The sequence below is a fragment of the Leptonychotes weddellii genome, chromosome 6, assembly GCF_054177405.1.
Source record: "Leptonychotes weddellii isolate Sample4059 chromosome 6, ASM5417740v2, whole genome shotgun sequence".
In the NCBI taxonomy this organism is placed as follows: domain Eukaryota; kingdom Metazoa; phylum Chordata; class Mammalia; order Carnivora; family Phocidae; genus Leptonychotes; species Leptonychotes weddellii.
The window spans coordinates 59,740,185-59,758,351 of NC_138374.1; the positions used below are offsets into that span (position 1 = coordinate 59,740,185).

Consider the following 18,167-nt stretch of genomic DNA (forward strand, 5'->3'; position numbering starts at 1 on the left):
TTGAGAAAAATAGGTATTAACTATAATTTAAATGTTTAGTAGAATGCACCTGTGAAGCTTTCTGGCTCTGGATTTTTTTTTTTTTTTTAAAGATTTTATTTATTTATTTGACAGAGAGACACAGCAAGAGAGGGAACATAAGCAGGGGGAGTGGGAGAGGGAGAAGCGGGCTCCCCGCCGAGCAGGGAGCCCGAGGCGGGGCTTGACCCCAGGACCCCGGAACTACGACCCGGCCGAAGGCAGACGCCCAACCATCCGAGCCACCCAGGTGCCCCCTGGCTCTGGATTTTTATTAGTTTTTTTTTTTTTTAATTACTGATTCCACTTCATTATCAGTAATCAGTCTGTTTAGATTTTCTATTTCTTCCTGATTCAGTCCTGGCATATTGTATGTTTCCAGGGATTTATCCATTTCTTCTAGGTTGTCCAGTTTGTTGGTGTATAATTTCTTATAATTGTCATTTATAATCCTTTGTATTTCTGTGGTGTCAGTTTTAACTTCTCCTTTTCATTTCTGATTTTATTTATTTATAACCTCTCTTTTTTTCTTGATGAGTTTAGCTAAAGTTTTATCAATTTTGCTTATCTTTTCAAAGAACCAGATCTTAAGTTTATTGATCTTTACTATTTTTTTAAGTCTCTATAGCATTTATTTCTACTCTGATCTTTATTATTTCGTTCCTTCTATGGAGTTTCTTTGCTTTTCTTTTTCGAGTTCCTTTAAGTAAAAGCTTAAATTAGGATTTTTCTTGTTTCTGGATGTTCTTGTTCCCTCTTAGAACCACTTTTGCTGTGTCCCATAGATTCTGGAATGTCATATTTCCATTTTCACTCGTCTCCAGGTATATTTTTTATTTCCTCTTTGATTTATTCATTGACCCACTGGTTGTTTAGTAGCATGTTGTTTAGCCTCCACGTCTTTATGGATTTTTCTCTCCAGGTTTTTTCTTGTAGTTGATTTCTAATTTCATACCATTGTGGTCAGAAAAGAAGCTTGATATGATTTCAATCTTCTTAAATTTATCAAGACTTGTTTCATGGTCTAACATGTGATCTATCCTGGAGAATGTTCCATGTGGACTTAAGAAAAATGTGTATTCTGCTGTTTTTGTGTGGAATGTTCTGTGTATATCCATTAAGTCCATCTGATCTAACATGTTGTTTAAAACTGGTATTTCCTTATAGATTTTCTATCTAGATGATATATCCACTGATGTAAGGAAGGTGTTAATAACCCCTACTATTATTATGTTGCTGTCAATTTCTCCCTTTTGGTATGTTAATATTTACTTTGTATATTTTTGTCCTCCTGTGTTAGGTACAAATATATTTATATATGTTATATCTTCTTGTTGTGTTGACCCTTTTATCATTATGTAGTGCCCCTATTTGTTTTTTATTATAGTCTTTGTTTTAAAGTTTGTTTAGTCTGATAGGAATATAGCTACAATAGCTTCCTTTCATCACTATTTGCATGGAATACTTTCTTCATCTCTTCACTTTTAGTCTGTGTGTGTCAGTACTTCTGAAATGAGTCTCTAATAGGCAGTATACAGATGTTTCTTGCTTTTTATCCATTCAGTCACTCTTTGTCTTTTGACTGGCAAATTTAGTCCATTTAAAATAATTATTGATATGTATGTCTTATTGTTATTTTGTTGTTTTCTGGCTGCTTTTGTAGTTCCTCTCTGTTTCTTCTTTCTTCTCTTTCTCTCATCCCTTGATGACTTTCTTTAGTGTTATGTTTAGATATTTTTCTCATTTTCTTTTGTGTGTTTTTTATTTTTATTTATTTTTTTAGAAGATTTTATTTATTTATTTGGCAGAGAGAGAATGCGCAAGCAGGGGAAGTGGCAGAAGGAGAGGGAGAAGCAGGCTCTCCACTGAGCAGGGAGCCTAACTCAGGGCTCGATCCCAGAATCCTGGGATCATGACCTGAGCTGAAGGCAGATGCTTAACTGAGCCACCCAGGTGCCCCCTTTTGTGTGTTTAATATAAATTTTTGCTTTGTGGCTTGCAAAGTTCACATATATCATCCTATGTATGTGAGTCAGTTTTAAGTTGATAGTAACTGAAATTTGAATACATTCCAAAACTTTACATTTGTATTCCCCTACCAACATTTTGTTTTTGATGTCACTTTTTACATCTTTTTGATATATCCCTTAACTAATTATTACAGTTTTAGTTAACTTTGTTGCTTTTTTCTTTTAACCTTCATAGTACCTTTTTAAGTGATTAATCTACCTTTGCTATATATTATGTAATATAACATATGTATTACCTTTTCCAATGAGGTTTCCTACTTTCATGGTTCTTGTTTTTTATTGGTGCTATTACTTTTCAGCCTTAAAGAAGTTCCCTTAACATTTCTTTTTTTCTTTTTTAAGATTCACTTATTTTAGAGAGAGCCTGAGAGCGTTTTTTGGGGGGAGCAGAGGAGCAGAGGCAGAGGGAGAAAGAGAGAATCTCAATCAGACTTCCTGCTGAGCATGGAGCCCGACACAGGACACAATCTCATAACCCTGAGGTCATGACCTAGCCAAAATCAAGAGTCATTTGGAACATATTTCTCTGTTTTCTCATTTTTGTTTGACTCTGTTTTTGTTTTTATCTATTACATGAAACAGACAACTCTCTTTGTCTTGAAGGAATGGCCTTGTGTAGGTGATAAATCTTCTCATTCAATCTTGCTCTTGGTTGTTTTTGAACGTTTGTGGTTGTCTAAACTGTATGATTTATTCTTGATATATCCCTATGGCTGAGGGTGTGCCAAGACCTGTCAAGTGTTCCAAAGGGCAGAATCTCATTTAGCACCTAGTTTCAGGGTAATTGGAAGCCAGATCCTCAGGCAGTAGGTTTAAAGTATGCAAATACATACAGTCCTGGAGGCTGCAATTGAAATTCCTGCTGGCCTCTAGACCAGGAGATCAGGAAGTAATCCCCGGGTGGCAGTTGCAAAACTCTGGGCACCAGATGAGTGTATAAACATTTCTGGGAGATCTCACTGAGCTACAGTGAGTCCAGGAGAGTACAACAATAGTGTCTCCCTGTTTACATTCCTTGGGAGCACTTCCATATCCTCTAGATGTGTGGGAAACCTGAAGTCTGTCCTTCAGGTTGAAGCTCTGGCTAAGTAAATAGTCCTTTTCACAGGTAGACTGGGGTTGTGTTTCAGTCTGCTGTGTGTGCAGTGCCTTTGGCAGGGGAGGGTGGCCTACCAACAATTGTCTTTCTGATTGTTGCATTCCTGTAGATCTCAGGAATGCCAGCTCCCTTGGCCACCAGGGCCAGGCAGTAATGGGGCATCTTTGTGTGGATTTTGTAAACCCACTGGCTTTAGCTAAGCAGCTGGAGAGTGTAGCGGGAGGGGCTTGTTGGCTGGTTACAGAAAGGCAGTGGGAAAATATCTTGACTGCACAAATCTATGTGCTTCAGGAATGTAGCAGGAGAGTGCCTTGTCTGTGCATACATGCCACCTTTAGGCTAGGAGCAGGAGAATGCCATGACCACTCATAGTCACCAGCCTGAGCCAGACAGTTGTGGGAATATCACAACCACTTGTGTTTGCAGACTTTAGCTAGGGAGTGGGAAAATACCACAACCACGCTCCCCTGCCCCAGCCAGGGAGCAGAGGGCTGCAACTGCCCACTCTTTCATGCTTTAGCCAAGCAGCAAGATAGCGCCATGACCTCTCACCCCTGCCTATCTTAGCAAGCAGCAGGGGAATTCTGTGTCTGAACTTGCCCATTCATGCTAGCAGGGTAGGTGAAGAGTGCAAAAATGGCATCCACCAACACCTTAGTATCCAGAGAGACGATCAGTTGTTCCCTGCCCCTCCAGCAGATGCTTTTAGAATAACAAATAAATCTCCTTCAAATATAATCTAAGATCTTTATGAACTGCTGTTTTTTTTTTACTGGGTCTCTGGGCAAGTGAGACTACACATGATCCCTTTAAAAGGGCATCTCAGTTTCCTATAGCACTTTGGGTGCCTTAGAAAACATCCCCATTGGTTTTCTAAGTCAGATGTTTTGGGGGCTTGTTTCTTTGGTATAGATCCCAGGAGTTGGGAGGCCTGATGTGGGATACCAACCCCTTGTTCCTCTGGGAGAAGCACCAGACTGGTAATATCATCCCTATTGTGTGTCACCAAACCAGGGGTGGGGTTTTTGGTGACATTGCATCTCTGCCTCTCCTATCTATTTAAATGTGGTCTTTTTATCCTTTTTTGGAGAGAAATAGTTCTTCTAATTTTCGGTTCTCTTTCAGAATGAAATGAGCCATAGATTTGGTGTGTCTGTGGGAAGAGTTGAGTTCAGAGTCTTCCTATGCTGACATCTTATGGAAGTCATCTTTTGTCTTTTTGAAGATGGACATTTTAACAGACATGAAGTGACATCTCATTGTAGTTTTGATTTGCATTTCCCTAATGACTAGAGATGTTGAGCATCTTGTATACCTGTTGGCCATTTATATATCTTTTTTGGAAAAAGTATTCAGATCTTTTGTCCTATTTTAATTGGATTCTTTGATGGTAGTGGTGGTCTTTGCTATTGAGTCATATGAGTTCTTAATATATATTGAATATTAACCTCTTATCAGGTATATGGTTTGCAAATATTTTTTCCCATCGTGTAGGTTTCTTTTCACTTTGCTTTTGCTGTGCAGAAACTTTTTAGTTCAATATAGTCCCACTTGTTTATTTTTGGTTTTGTTGCTGTGCTGTGCTGACACTTAAAGGTGTCATATCCCAAAAAATCATTGCCAAGACCCATGCCAACAAACTTTTTTCCTATGATTCCTTTTGGGAGTTTCATGGTCTTAGGTCGTATATTTAAGTCTGTAGTCCATTTTGAGTTAATTTTTGTGAGTGGTATAATGTAAGGGTCTAGTTTCATTCTTTTACTGTGAATAACAAGTTTTTTAAAGCACTATTTATTAAACAGAATGTCTATTTTCCACTGGGTATTTTTGGTTTCCTTATAAATATTAGTTGACCGTATATGCTTAGGTTTATTTCTGGGCTCTCAGTTCTGTTCCACTCATCTATATTTATGTTTTTATCCAGGACCATACTGTTTTGATTACTATAGCTTTTTTGGTATAACTTGAAATCAGAAAGTGTGATGGCACTCACTGTATTGTTTTCTCAGAACTGCTTTGGCTTTTTGGGTTTTTTTGTTATTCCATTTAAATTTTTGGATTTTTTTTCTACTTCTGTAAATAATGCCATTGGAATCTTGATAAGGATTTAATTGGATCTATAGATGTCTTTTGGTAGTATCGACATTTAACAATATTAATTCTTCCAACCCATGAACACAGGATACCTTTCCACTTATTTGTGTCTTTGACTTCATCAGTGCCCTGTAGTTCTCAGAGTAGAGTTTTACATCCTTGGTTGTTTACTCCTACATATTTTATTGCTTTTGATACTATTGTAAATAAGATAATGTTATTTCTTTTTTTGATAATTTGTTGCATGTATATAGAAACACTACTGGTATTTGTATATGAAATTTGTATCCTGCAATTTTATTGAATTCATTGATCAGATCTAAGTTTTGGGTGGTCTTTAGGATTTTCTAAATACAAAATCATTTCATCTGTAAATAGAGACAATTTTATTTCTTCCTTTCCAATCCTGATACTTTTTATTTCTTTTTTCTTGCCTGATTGCTTTGACAAAGACTTCTAGTACTTTGTTGAATAGGAGTGGTGCAAGTGGGCACTCTAGTCTTGTTCCTGATCCTAAAGGAAAAGCTTTCAACCTTTCACCATTGGGTTTGATGCCAGTATGATGCTATGATAAATGACCTTTACTATTTAGAAGTATGTTCCTTTTACATGTAATTTGTTGAATTTCTATCATCAGTGTTGAATTTTGTCAAATGCTATTTCTGCATCTATTGAAATGATTATATGGGTTTTTCCTTAATTAATGTGATGTATCATATTGATTGATTTGCATATTTTGAACTATTCTTGAATCCCAGGTATAAATCACACTTGATCATGGTGACTGAACCTTTAATTATGCTGCTGAATTGAGTTTGCTAGTATTGAAAAACTTTGCATGTACATTCATTAGAATGTTGGTCTGAATTTTTCTTTTGGGGAGTTTCCTTTTCTGGCTTTGGTATCATGTAGTGCTGACCTTGTAAAATCAGTCTGGTAGTGTTCCCTCCTCTTTGATTTTTGGAACAGCTTGAGAAGGATAAAGATTGGCACTAATTCTTTAAATATTTGGTAAAATTCACCAGTGAAGCTGTTGATCCTGGGCTTTTCTTCATTGGGAGATTTTTTATTATTCCTTACTGGTAATTAGTCTATTCTAATTTTCTATTTCTTCTTGATTCAGTCTTGGTAGTTTATATATTTCTAAGAACTTTTCCATTTTTTCTAGATTGTCCAATTTGCTGGGGTATAGTTGTTCATAATAGCCTCTTATGATTCTTTTTATTTCTGTAGTGTCAGTTGTAATATCTCCTTTTTCATTTATCATTTTGTTGATTTGGACCTCTCTCTTTTTTTTTTGCTTAGTCCAGCTAAAGGTTTGTCAATGTATCTATCTTTTCAAAGAACTCTTAGTCAATCTTTCCTATTTTTTTCCTGTTCTCTATTTCTCTTATCTCTCCTCTTTTAATATTTCCTTCCTTCTGCTAACTATGGGCTCAATTTGTTCTTCACTTTCTAGTTCCATAAAGCCTAGAATTAGGTTTTTTATTTAGGATCTTTCTTGCTTCTTAGTGTAGGCGCTTATTACTATTATCTTCTCTCTGAGAACTGCTTTTGCTGCATAGTGTAAATTTTGTATATTGTGTTTCCATTTTCGTTTGTCTCAAGATATTGTTATTTCCCTTTTAATTTCTTCGATTCATTTGTTGTTCAAGATGAAGTTAATTTCCACAAATTCATGAATTTTCCAGTTTTTCTCTTCTTTTTGATTTTATTGTAATCAGAGAAGATACTTAGTATGATTTCATTTTTCTTGAATTTGTTAAGACTTGTTTTGTGCCTTGACATATGGTCTATTCTAAGAAAAGTTTCCATGTGTGCTTGAGAAGAATGTATGTTCTCCTGTCATTGGATAGAATGTTCTGAATATATCTATTAGGTCCTTTTGGTCTATACTGTTGTTCAAATCCAGTTTCCTCACTGATTCTCTGTCTGATCTATCCATTGAGAGTGGGGTATTAAAGTCCCCAACTATTACTGTATTGCTATTTCTCTTTTTAGCTCTGTTAGTTTTTGCTTTATATGTTTAGGTGCTCCTATTTGGGTGCATAAACATTCACAATTGTTTTATCTTCATGTGGATTGACCCCTACATCATTATATAATGACCTTCTTTGCCTCTTTTTTGCATTTTTATTTATTTTTTTAAAGACTTATTTATTTGACAGCACAAGCAGGCAGAGTGGCACGTAGAGGAGGGGAAGGGGGATTGAGAAACCTAAGCAGAATCCACACTCCACTCAGCGCAGAGCCCAACGTGGGGCTCCATCCCACGACCCTGAGATCATGACCTGAGCTGAAACCAAGAGTCGGACACTTAACTGACTATGCTACCCAGGTGTCCCATATGGTTTTCCATTCCTAATGTAAGAATAGCGAGGGCAAGGGTTTATGTTCCATTCACTGATGCTCCTAGAACAGGGCCTGGTACTTAGTAAGCCCTATGTACTTACAGAAAAATGAGCAAATGAATAACTTAATATTGGGTTTATAGGTAATATTTCAGTTATCTAAAGAATTCTTGTGCTAGAAACATTTTTAAAGAACCACTGGCACAGGTAATTCAAGTGGAGGTATTTCTGGAAGCATAGTAAGTGGAAGGTTAGGGTTTCCTTGAGATTTAACAAATCTCCGGATTAGTAGTATGATATTAATTCCATTTGAAAATGAGTTCAGACAGAATCTCAGCAGAAGGCACAGTGAGTGTTCAGTGTGACAGCACGATGGTCTCTGAAACAGGAACCTGGGTCAAGAAGCCCAGCATAACTTTAGTAAAGAGCTGACGGATGAGGTTGTCAAAGTGGTCATACACTTGGTTCTTTATAATTTTTTTTTTTTTAGATTTTATTTATTTGAGAGAGACAGAGACAGTGAGATAGAGAGCACAAGTGGGGAGGAGAGGGAGAAGCAGGCTCCCCACAGAGCAGGGAGCCCGATGCGGCACTCGATCCCAGGACCCCGGGATCATGACCTGAGCCGAAGGCAGACGCTTAACCGACTGAGCCACCCAGGCGCCCCACACTTGATTCTTTATAAAACAAAGAAAGAACAAGAATAAAATGTGTAATCTTACTCTTTTGGTATATACCTATGGGTGGCCAGAGAAACAATGATTGATTACTGGTCCTGAACTCACTGGCTAAAATAAAGTGCCTTAGCTTCTGAATGAATATGAGGCCAATGCAAAACAACAGGAGAGAGAATGCACGCTCAATTCTACTGCAGAGACATCTTCCAATTCTGCTGAAAATGGCAAAAAATAAGAGGAGTTTTCTTAGAAAACAAAGACAGGCATAAGTTTATGTAAAAATTTTTTTTTCAAAAAAAAAGACACATTTCATCTAGCAAGGGCAATACAAAGGGGTTATATAAATTTATTTTTCATATAACAATTGATTAGTTTAGAAAAAATTCCCATTTTCAATGCTTAATTCCATCTCTCATTTAAAAAAAAAAATCACTAAAAGGACAAAAAAATCCCCACAAAAATACAATCTGTATCTGTTCTCTATTTACAGATAACCGGTCACTATTAAGGCACAGATTGATTAAAAACTAACATTTATTCAAATAATCCAAATATTTTGTGCATCATACAACACTGACAACACCATATACTGTAGTGTCATATTCCCTTCATTGCATCAAGAGAAAATGAGAAAAGTAATTTCCAGTGTTTTTATTTATTTTTAGCCACCCTATTTAATCTAGTTTAATTGGGACAGTTTTCTCTTTGGCATAGTATCAAAGCACTGTTCATAAAACCTGTATCAACTTAATACTGCAAATTCATTCCATCTTCTGTTACAACTGCATCATAGAGAGCTGGGGAAAGAGCTCTAAATGATTGTTGTTGTTGTTTCCTAATTTGGGAAGGTCTTATTAAAGAAATGAAATTTACAGCACTGAGTGGAACAGGAAACAAATCTGAATTCTTACCCTGTGCGGACTGTGGAGCATGATGTGTTCATACAGCCATGTAAGGCAGGGAGCTCCAGGTGACGATATGTGTACATGGGACATGTGCACAAGATGATTCTGTTGTACTTGCAAAAGGAGCAACTTGGTTCTCACACCTAAGCACGCAAGATTTAGTTTAGGAATGGGCATCTCCTTCGTGCCTTCATAACTGATATAATTTTATGACAGGCCCATTATCTATGCCTTCCAGGTTACCATATTATTTTTTAAAGTGAAATTTTTTCTGTGTGCAAAATTTCTCTTCAACTCTTTTTTTACTTTAACGGTAAGACTTAGTCATGGAAAAATGTCTGGCGAATCTTTCTAATCTCACATTTGTATCAAAGTCCCCAATTGTTATGTATGCTGATGTAATGCCTTCTGCTGAGAATGTGCGACAGTGGTTTATGTCCATGTAGAAAGTCTTGAATACTGAACATAAATAAGTCATTACAGTACAGGTAATTCAGAACATTTCCTATGGGAAAGTTTTCCAACAAATTAATACACTTGGAAATAATATTGCCTTGAAGAAAGAGAGGCACTTAGTGATTTTCTTCATGGATTGAAAACCCTTCATAAATCTATAATAAGATGTACAGAAAGACCTAGGAAACAATGTTGCCTGATTTCTTGGACTTTCACAGTATAAGATAGTAACAATGAGTCTAGTCACTTGGAAAATAGTGTTTTTTTTGGTCTTCCTTTGGAACTCAGCTGTTTTTATAAACTGTCACCCTGGAAACTCAAATAAAGCCTTTCTGTTCCCAACAAACACAAGTCAACTTCAAGCAGACAGATATGGTTTTTAAAGTCCTGTGACCATATGGAGCACAGCTAGAGTGTACATGATAAGGATAGTAATCTATTTCTCCTCTTAATGGCAACAGTGCTGTCTTGTCAGATGATTATTTGTCTTTTTTTAAATAAAATGACAATCTAGGGCTCCAGTTATTGAATGCCGTCCATTCTCTACCATAAATCTCTAGTAGATATCAATTTAATCAGTTATGTACTGTATGCTTATAATATCTAAAAATAAAAGTTTGATATAAATAAGTGTCCTTTAGTGGCAGTATACTAAAGAATAGCCCTTTGCTTTCAGACAACCATTAAAATCATTTTAGCAATACAGGCAGCAGCTAAATATGATGACTGCAAAGGGTTAATATTGCAAAGTCCATCTGGTCTTTCTTTGCACCTGTTATGTGAAATAGGTTCATTGCTAATTATTTCTAGGATGTTGACATAAATGAACAGAACTGGTCCAGAACCAAGGGGGAGTCACTTACATTTCTCAAAGTCAGAATATTCTGCACAAAACTAATAATCCAGTACCATTTTAAATAAAAATTTGATAGAAAAGTATAACTAAATCTGATTTGTACCAATACATCAGGTGACATGAAAATTGAGAGAAAGAGAGATAATTTCCACAGGACAAGATATTAGAAAGTGTAAAGTGCTGAAAGACCTCAATAATTATTTTAAAGCAGTAAATTCCATTTTGATTATTTTTTAAAAAAATCCCCAAATCCCTAAACAAAACAAGCAAACAAAAGAACCTCTAAGTTTTCTGGCCTCCCAGATGTCAATTAATCCTTCATTTTAAGTAAAAAATCAGTGCATATGTTATTTAGGTAAATAAAAACAGGAAATAAAGCCCTACCCTCAGATTGCAAGTTCTGTCCGATTGCCATTAAAAAAAAAAAGTCATCCAAATGTGGCCTTCTGTATGATGACATAAGATCATCTTCTCTCTTTTCTCCCTTTTTGGCACAAAGTTCAGGTGTGAATAAGATGCTTTGGTCCTGATACCAGACACCCAGAGTGCTGAGGACGGTGTGCAGTGAAGGCTGTTCACAGATCTCCTGTGTCCAACTTGACTGGCGGGCGCATGCGGGAGGGTAGGTGTTGCTACCAGCGGCCACTGACACTAGCAATGTGTGAGGGATACTGACGGGGTAGCCTCCCACTTGCTCCGCCTTCCAGGAAAGAGGTGCGTGCACTTGGTGGTTCAAAAAGCTTTCTTCGATTTTTATTTAGTTCTAGAGAGAGAAAGAGAGAATTGTTAGGAGCTCAGTGGCGAAGTTGTCTAATCTGCAGGACATGGCAGGAGAGCTCAGAAAATGGTGACATAGGAGGGTTTTGGAGGGAAAGTCAACTCTGGTAGCAAAAGGAAAAGTTTTAGTTGCCGGTCAAGACATTTCTGAAGTGCTAGAAAGTCTGATATTAAGTGGAGCACGTTGGTAGTGAGAGAACCAAGGACAGCAAATCGTTTTTACTGCAGTTTGTAGACTACCTGGGAGATATGTCATTCTCAGAACCCTCTGTACTCCTGATATACAAATTAAACAGTTTGAACTATCCCAAATGTCACTGCAGAGGCAAAGGGAGGGGGGCCATCAAAGCTGGTGAAAGGCATATGAGAGGATGTTTTACCAATGACACAGAAAATCATTACAGCTACTGAACTCATCCATGTCAAACACAGCAGTCATGAAATCACTGAGGTCAGACATGAAAAGAAGACCCCACACAGAAACACGGGAATAACGGAGGAGCACGCAGAAGCATTAAGCCACAGCCTGACGGCTCTCCTGACTCATGATGCGTCTGCTCCTGGAGTCAGAAAGAGTTCTGTGAAGAACTGTATCAGCAGGAGTTTCCTTTGAATAAAAAAATCAACTTAGTAAAAATAGCAACAGTTTAGTAAATTATTATAACTGAAAACAACTTATACTTGAATTCAAGTTCTTAGGAAAAAACTAAGATGCTTTAATTTTAAAGAAACCAGAGTACTGAGAAAAACAACTGATTTTGCCTTTCACCAACTAGAAATTACTAACCAGAAAGGTAAAAAATTAACTGAAGTACCTTGTTTATCACTATGCAACAACCCCCTGCCCCCACCGCATATATTTACAAATCCTCAAACCAAGTGATTTAACTCTTGCTAATGAACTCATACCAGTAAAGAGAACTGTCCTACTCTGGAAATCAGGGTTCCAATAGCCACCAAACCCAAGTATCAAATAATGGGATATAGTTGATGTGATTAAAGTTGTCTTTTCTTTCTTTTTTTTTTTTTTAAAGGGAGTGGAGCCAGTGATCCCGCACATGCATTTGCACAGTACTCAGAACTTTTCAACCCCGCACAGGTACAATCCCCTTTCCAATTCTGAAGTTGCACTGCCAGGTATGGATGGCTACACTGATGCTGGGGCTCAGGACAACAGACTCAAGTGGCAGGGCACCGGCCACGGGTGGCTCAGGACAGCCATATGGCCAGATGTGCACTGATCTCCCAAGTTCTGGAAGATGAACCAACACCCTTAATATTTCACCCCACTGCCTTCCAAAATGTAAATGTCTGCCCCACAGGGGTGATGCAAGAGTGGAGATATCTCTCTTTTATTCACAGTTAGGTCTTCGGGGGAACAAAAAAAAGTGACTTAGTGGTGCTTATTAAACAGAAGCACTTTACAATTTGTTTTGTCCTATTTAAGCCTCCTTAAGGAGTAAATGATATCACTATTCTCCATTTTATTTATTTATATATTTTTTAAATATTTTATTTATTTGAGAGTGAGAGAGAGAGCATGAGCCAGGGGAGGGGCAGAGAAGCAGACTCCCCTTCTGAGCAGGGAGCCCGACGTGGGACTCGATCCCAGGACTCTGGGATCATGACCTGAGCCTAAGGCAGATGCGTAACCGACCAAGCCACCCAGGCACACACTATCCTCCATTTTAGATAAGAAAGAAAATTGAGTTTTAAAAACAGACAATGTCCACACAGCTTTTAAGCGACAGGCTGAAACTCTATCTGCCTACACAAAGGTCCATATCCTGGGCCCTCGGCTCCAGTGGTCCATCCATTGAATAAAGAAGACCAACTGGGGCATCAGGAAGACAAATTTTAAAAATCGGTAGTTTCAAGTATGCCAGACAATAGAGCTGTACTTCAGATTTTACGATACCAAATTTATTTTTTAAACAGAGAAACATAGCTTTAGAACTCTGGAGAAGCAAGGAAGATATCCGTATGAGCAAGATATATGCAGGCATGCTTATAGATGGCTACCTTCAAATTTCTGCAGAAACACTGTAACCATGACATTCCTACTAAAAGTTGAACATATGTATCTTGTTTAAAAAACAGATTCAGAAATCAAGACAGAATTTAATGTATTTAAAGGCAACTATAGGAGACTTAAGAATAAATGAATCCCCTTAAAAGTACACGGCCTGGGAAAGTTTTATCACATTCTAGTTAGAAGACTGTCTTTGGCCTCCATTATCTCATGAGCGAACAACCCATGAACCAGGAGAACATTCCCATACTATAGAGAAGGAAAAGGAATGAGCAGGTGAAACACCAGTCCCCCCCTAGCACACGTAACATGTACAATCGAGCACATGAAGAAATTGGGCCACTGAAGACACGTTTTTAAAAAAGACATTGAAAACTTTGTTCTGAAAAGTCACATGAACTAGACTTTTGAGAGAATAAAATGACCATGAAGGAATTCGTCCATTCCCTAAAGAAATAATTTCTAAGGTATATATTTCCAAATGTGAAACAGAGCTAAATCTAGAGATTATCAAAGATCAAGTCCTACTGAAGAGACTTTAATTTTTGTTGTTGTTTTTTACATTAAAAAGCAAACTCCCTTCTGATTTTTTTCAAGTAAACCTAAGAGATAGTTTGGGAAAATACCAACCTTTTTCTTTGAAATTCCAAGGTTCACACAATCCTGGCAGCTCTCAGGATCTTGTTGCGGGTCTGAACAGAGTCACAAACTAAAAGAATAGGTCGGGAAATGTTAGATCTACCTGAGGCCGTGGTGGGAAGCCTGTCAACAGGATGCTAGAGTCCCTTTTACCTTGTCCCTGTACATTTAGTTAACCACTCACTAAAATAAAATACTCGGAGAGAAATCAAAGAATTTTTAAAAAAAGACCATTTTTTTTCCTCTGATCCATCTCTACTAGAGACAAATCCCCTCTCCTTCTATGACATTAAAAGAAATGTCTTCTGGCCCAAGATTAAAAACAGAATAAAACCTTACAATGAAAGAATGACCCTGATCACAAATTAAAAATCTATACAATTTTAGAAAGGAATTTTGAGCAAAGTCTGTGTCTAACCAAACTATGTAACCACAAGACAAACGTGAGTAAAAGCTGCCCAACTATCCTGTATCTATCCCTGAAATGGAATGTTCTGAGACTAGAAATGGATGTCTTTGTTATCAGATGAGTTGAATTGGAAAAAGAAGCTTTTTGACAAAGGGTTTCTCAATATAAACTTATTACTTGCAGAGAAAACAATTTACCAGGTTCAAACAAATATGCTCAACAAAGTAAGGCAAAATCATCTTTAAAATAATCAAATACTTCACACTGTGCAGAGAACATTCATAAGGCATCTATTCAAAGCCTCTAATTTCCTTTAAAAGCAAGAAGACCTGTGAACCCCATTGAGAGAGGTGGTCTACAGAACCACACTGAGGAGAAAAAAAAAAGAAGATTCAAAACCCCTCCTGTTTCCCACTCTACTCCCCAAAACTCATCTGAAATATATCACAAATGTGTTCCAGAATAAAGGCCCCAATGATTTAGAAATACCTGCTTGTTGCTGGGAGCTTTACAAAGTTTGGGTGCACAAAGAAAGAATTTTCATTATATGGTCCCTTACATTCCATGATTCTCTAGTGAATAATTCTAGAACATAAACTTCTCTGGTATAAATGTGCTGGCCCACAAGCATATTTTTACACTATAGGCTCGGTGACTGTGTGAATTAATCAAGTTTCAAGTAGTATATTAATTTCTTTTTTAAATTAATAAAAGAATGTGAACATATATAAAGTTAATTGGGTCTAGAAATAAATAGCACTTTAGGGCTGAGCTTCAGAGTAAACAAATTGAAAACCTATAGCCACAGGTTGTAAAAAAAGAAAGAACAAAAGAGTGTATCGCTAATCATATACACTGTTAAAACTGTAGGTTATTTTCACTACACCTGATGACACAGCGCTGGGAAGGACAGACCTTAGAAATGGAAGGTAACCTTACACAATTATCTATTACAACCCACCTTCATGGTTAAGAAACTAAAACCAAACGAGGTTTGGAAACTCACCCAAGGACTAATGACTTGGCAGAGGCAAAGCTCAGATCTCCTTATGTGAATATAGTGCTCTTTCTACTATACCAAGCTGATCTTATGAACAAACAAGAAAAAGCATCTGCCCTGTGGCATTTCATTAATGCAACCAGTTGGGTACACAGTTCGGGAGAAGACTTCTCAAACTGACCTGCAGGACTCTATCCACGGAGGACCCTAACAGGCCGCTCAACGGCTGCATTTCCACCCTTATTTCAAAGCTGCTTTGCTTGTATGTGCTTCAGGTAGTATATATATCTTATATATAAGATTTCCTGAGGGAGTTGGGAGGGGGATGCAATCTCGGGCTAAAATAAAATGGAAAACCACTGAGGTTTTCATTTTATTTGCTGATCTGCTCAGTGAATGCTGTTTGGAAAGGACTTGCACTGGCTGGATGCCTCTGCTGGCCTCATAAAGGCACAGCCTGCAAAAATCCATGTTTCGAAAAGGCAAAGTCATTTTCCCACCACCCCTGACACTGGGCTTCTGCCCTTGGTGTCTCTGTCTTTGAGAAACTGGCACACATATAACGTCGACATTAATGAACTTCATCAGAACTTCTTCAAAAAGTAACCTCATTTTTTTTTTTTGCCCCTGATATCTTCCTCATATTTCTCTCTACACCTTTTTGAGGTACACGGTTATGCATTTGCAGATTCCTGACTCACCATCCAGCTTAATTCCTCTTAAATGGCAGGTACTCAGGAAATACACATAAGAGCATTTTCTAATACATAGAATATACAACAGACACACAAAAAAGGTGGTCTGGGAGACAGACAACATTATTTTCCTTCATTCTGTAACTACACTCAGGATACACCCTTCTGTGACTCACAAATTCTATTAAGAGTTTGGGAAAAATTTAAAAGCAAGACAATAGTGCCAGATTCCAGCTATACCAAGGATCATTCTCTTCTTCCCTGGTGCAATGATCTCAGTTGGCATACAAGGATACATGCAGCTGGAAACATGACAGCCAATCCAAAATAATTATTCACTAACCCAATGATTATTGCTTAACACAGCCACAAAAAGGAGAATTCCACCTCTCACCCATTCTTGTGTTCTGCCAAGGGCCATTTTGGTTAGATCTTTCTGAAGAGATTGGTTTTAAAGAACAACATTGTCAAGGCAGGTTTTCAGGCAATGCCTTGATGAAGGAGCAGTAGGGATGTTCTCAGCATTTGTCACACTGTTAGTGGGAAAACAGTCTAGAACCACAACCACATGGTGCCAGCATAGTAAGCAAGTGGTTGATGGACAGAACCAGCCCCACTGGCTGAGGCCACTGGCAGAGGTTATTCAGGTTTTAAAATAAGAGTATGAGCATTTATATTCACCTGAGATTGCAAGCAGCATTTTCCTCCTGGCACCAAAAGTCGTAATTCCCAGCTCCTTCAGATCCTGATCTGTGAGAGTGAGGAATGTTTGAAGATCGATCTGTGGGTGAAAAAGTAATCTATAACCAATACATTAAGCACTTATTTTCTTGCTCACTAAAAGTTCAACTCATTATTACACATATTCCATCTACTAATTATGCTCTGCCTACTTCCAAAAAGGAACGGTGGTGTCACAAACCGAGGGGACAAGGGCTAAGTGATAAAGGTGGTGAAATTAAAGTGATGACTCTGGCATAAGACTTCGGCTAAGCCAGTTATTTACTGCAACTGAGATTAAATATTTAGGTCTTAGCATTCTGGCAGCCAGAGCAAAAAGGGAAGCACAAATTCTACAGTTCTGGGGAACTGATAAAAGGAAGAATACATACCTGTCCAGAAGAGAGAAAATATTTCTTAGCTTTGGATTCTGAATTGGTTAAGTATAGCTCTATAAAATGAAATTGAATAATACCATATCTGGTATCCTCCACTGTGTTCTTCATAAGAATGAGAGAAGAATTCCTAGGTTACATCAGACACATGGTTCACTTGGCTCAGCCCGGCAAATTATCTCCAACAGTGGCATATAAGAGGTATTTCCAGGAACAATATAAGTGCCCTCTCTGGCATCAGCAACAGAGTGTGGAGGGACGTAGCTCAAGAATCCCACCCCTCCTCTTAAGACCGTGTGGAGGAACAGAAAGGTCATGAGCTCTGAAGCCAGAGGGTGTTGGCTCTCTATCCTGCCCCTGCCATTACTAGCTGTGGGCACTTCGGGTTGACAATGCTGCACCTTACAGGGCTCCAGTGGGCATTAAAAGTGATTGGAGATATAAAGCAATAGGCTCACCAAAGGCATAAAATAACGGACAGCTATGGTTAGTAATTATGTATGTAGACATATCATCTGTGAAAGTGGCTAAATATTCAACTTGCTTACAATAAACTGAATCCCACAAGGTCACTTAATGGGGAATTCTTGTTAAGTGATAGCTGAGCATTAGAAAATATCCTACATGAAAGAAACAACCGAATTTATACTTTCATTCAAATTATATAGAAATTGAGATATTCTGTTTTCATTTTGAAGGTATATCCAAATCTTAGAAAACCTTTTCACTTATCATGTCTAAAGATGTGTTTTTAGAAATTCAATTAAATAGAGATTCTCTATTTTAGGGATCCTCTCTCTTTAAAGGGCAAGAGAGTAAATATTTTAAGCTCAGTGGGCCAAATTATCTCTGTTGCAACTATTCGACTCTGCTATTTTAGCTTGAAAGCAGCCATAGACAATATGTAAATGAATGAGTGTGGCTGTGTTTCAATAAAACTTTATTTACAGGCAGGTTTGCAGGCCACAGTTTGCTGACCCCTGCTCTAGCTAATATATATTCAATAAAGGCAGT

General features: G+C 37.7%; 1 protein-coding gene across 1 annotated transcript in view; it reads right to left on the reverse strand.

Annotated features, from left to right (window-relative positions):
- Positions 1–8,590: 8,590 nt before the first annotated feature.
- BICC1 (BicC family RNA binding protein 1) overlaps positions 8,591–18,167 on the reverse strand; it is a 246,719-nt gene continuing 237,142 nt past the window's right edge. Inside the window, exons 19-20 of the mRNA XM_081823106.1 lie at positions 16,720–16,819; positions 8,591–11,249 (exon numbers count right to left, since the gene is read on the reverse strand). Coding sequence (XP_081679232.1) covers positions 11,119–11,249; positions 16,720–16,819 — 231 coding nt within the window. The 3' untranslated portion in view covers positions 8,591–11,118. The remainder of the gene's footprint in view (positions 11,250–16,719; positions 16,820–18,167) is intronic.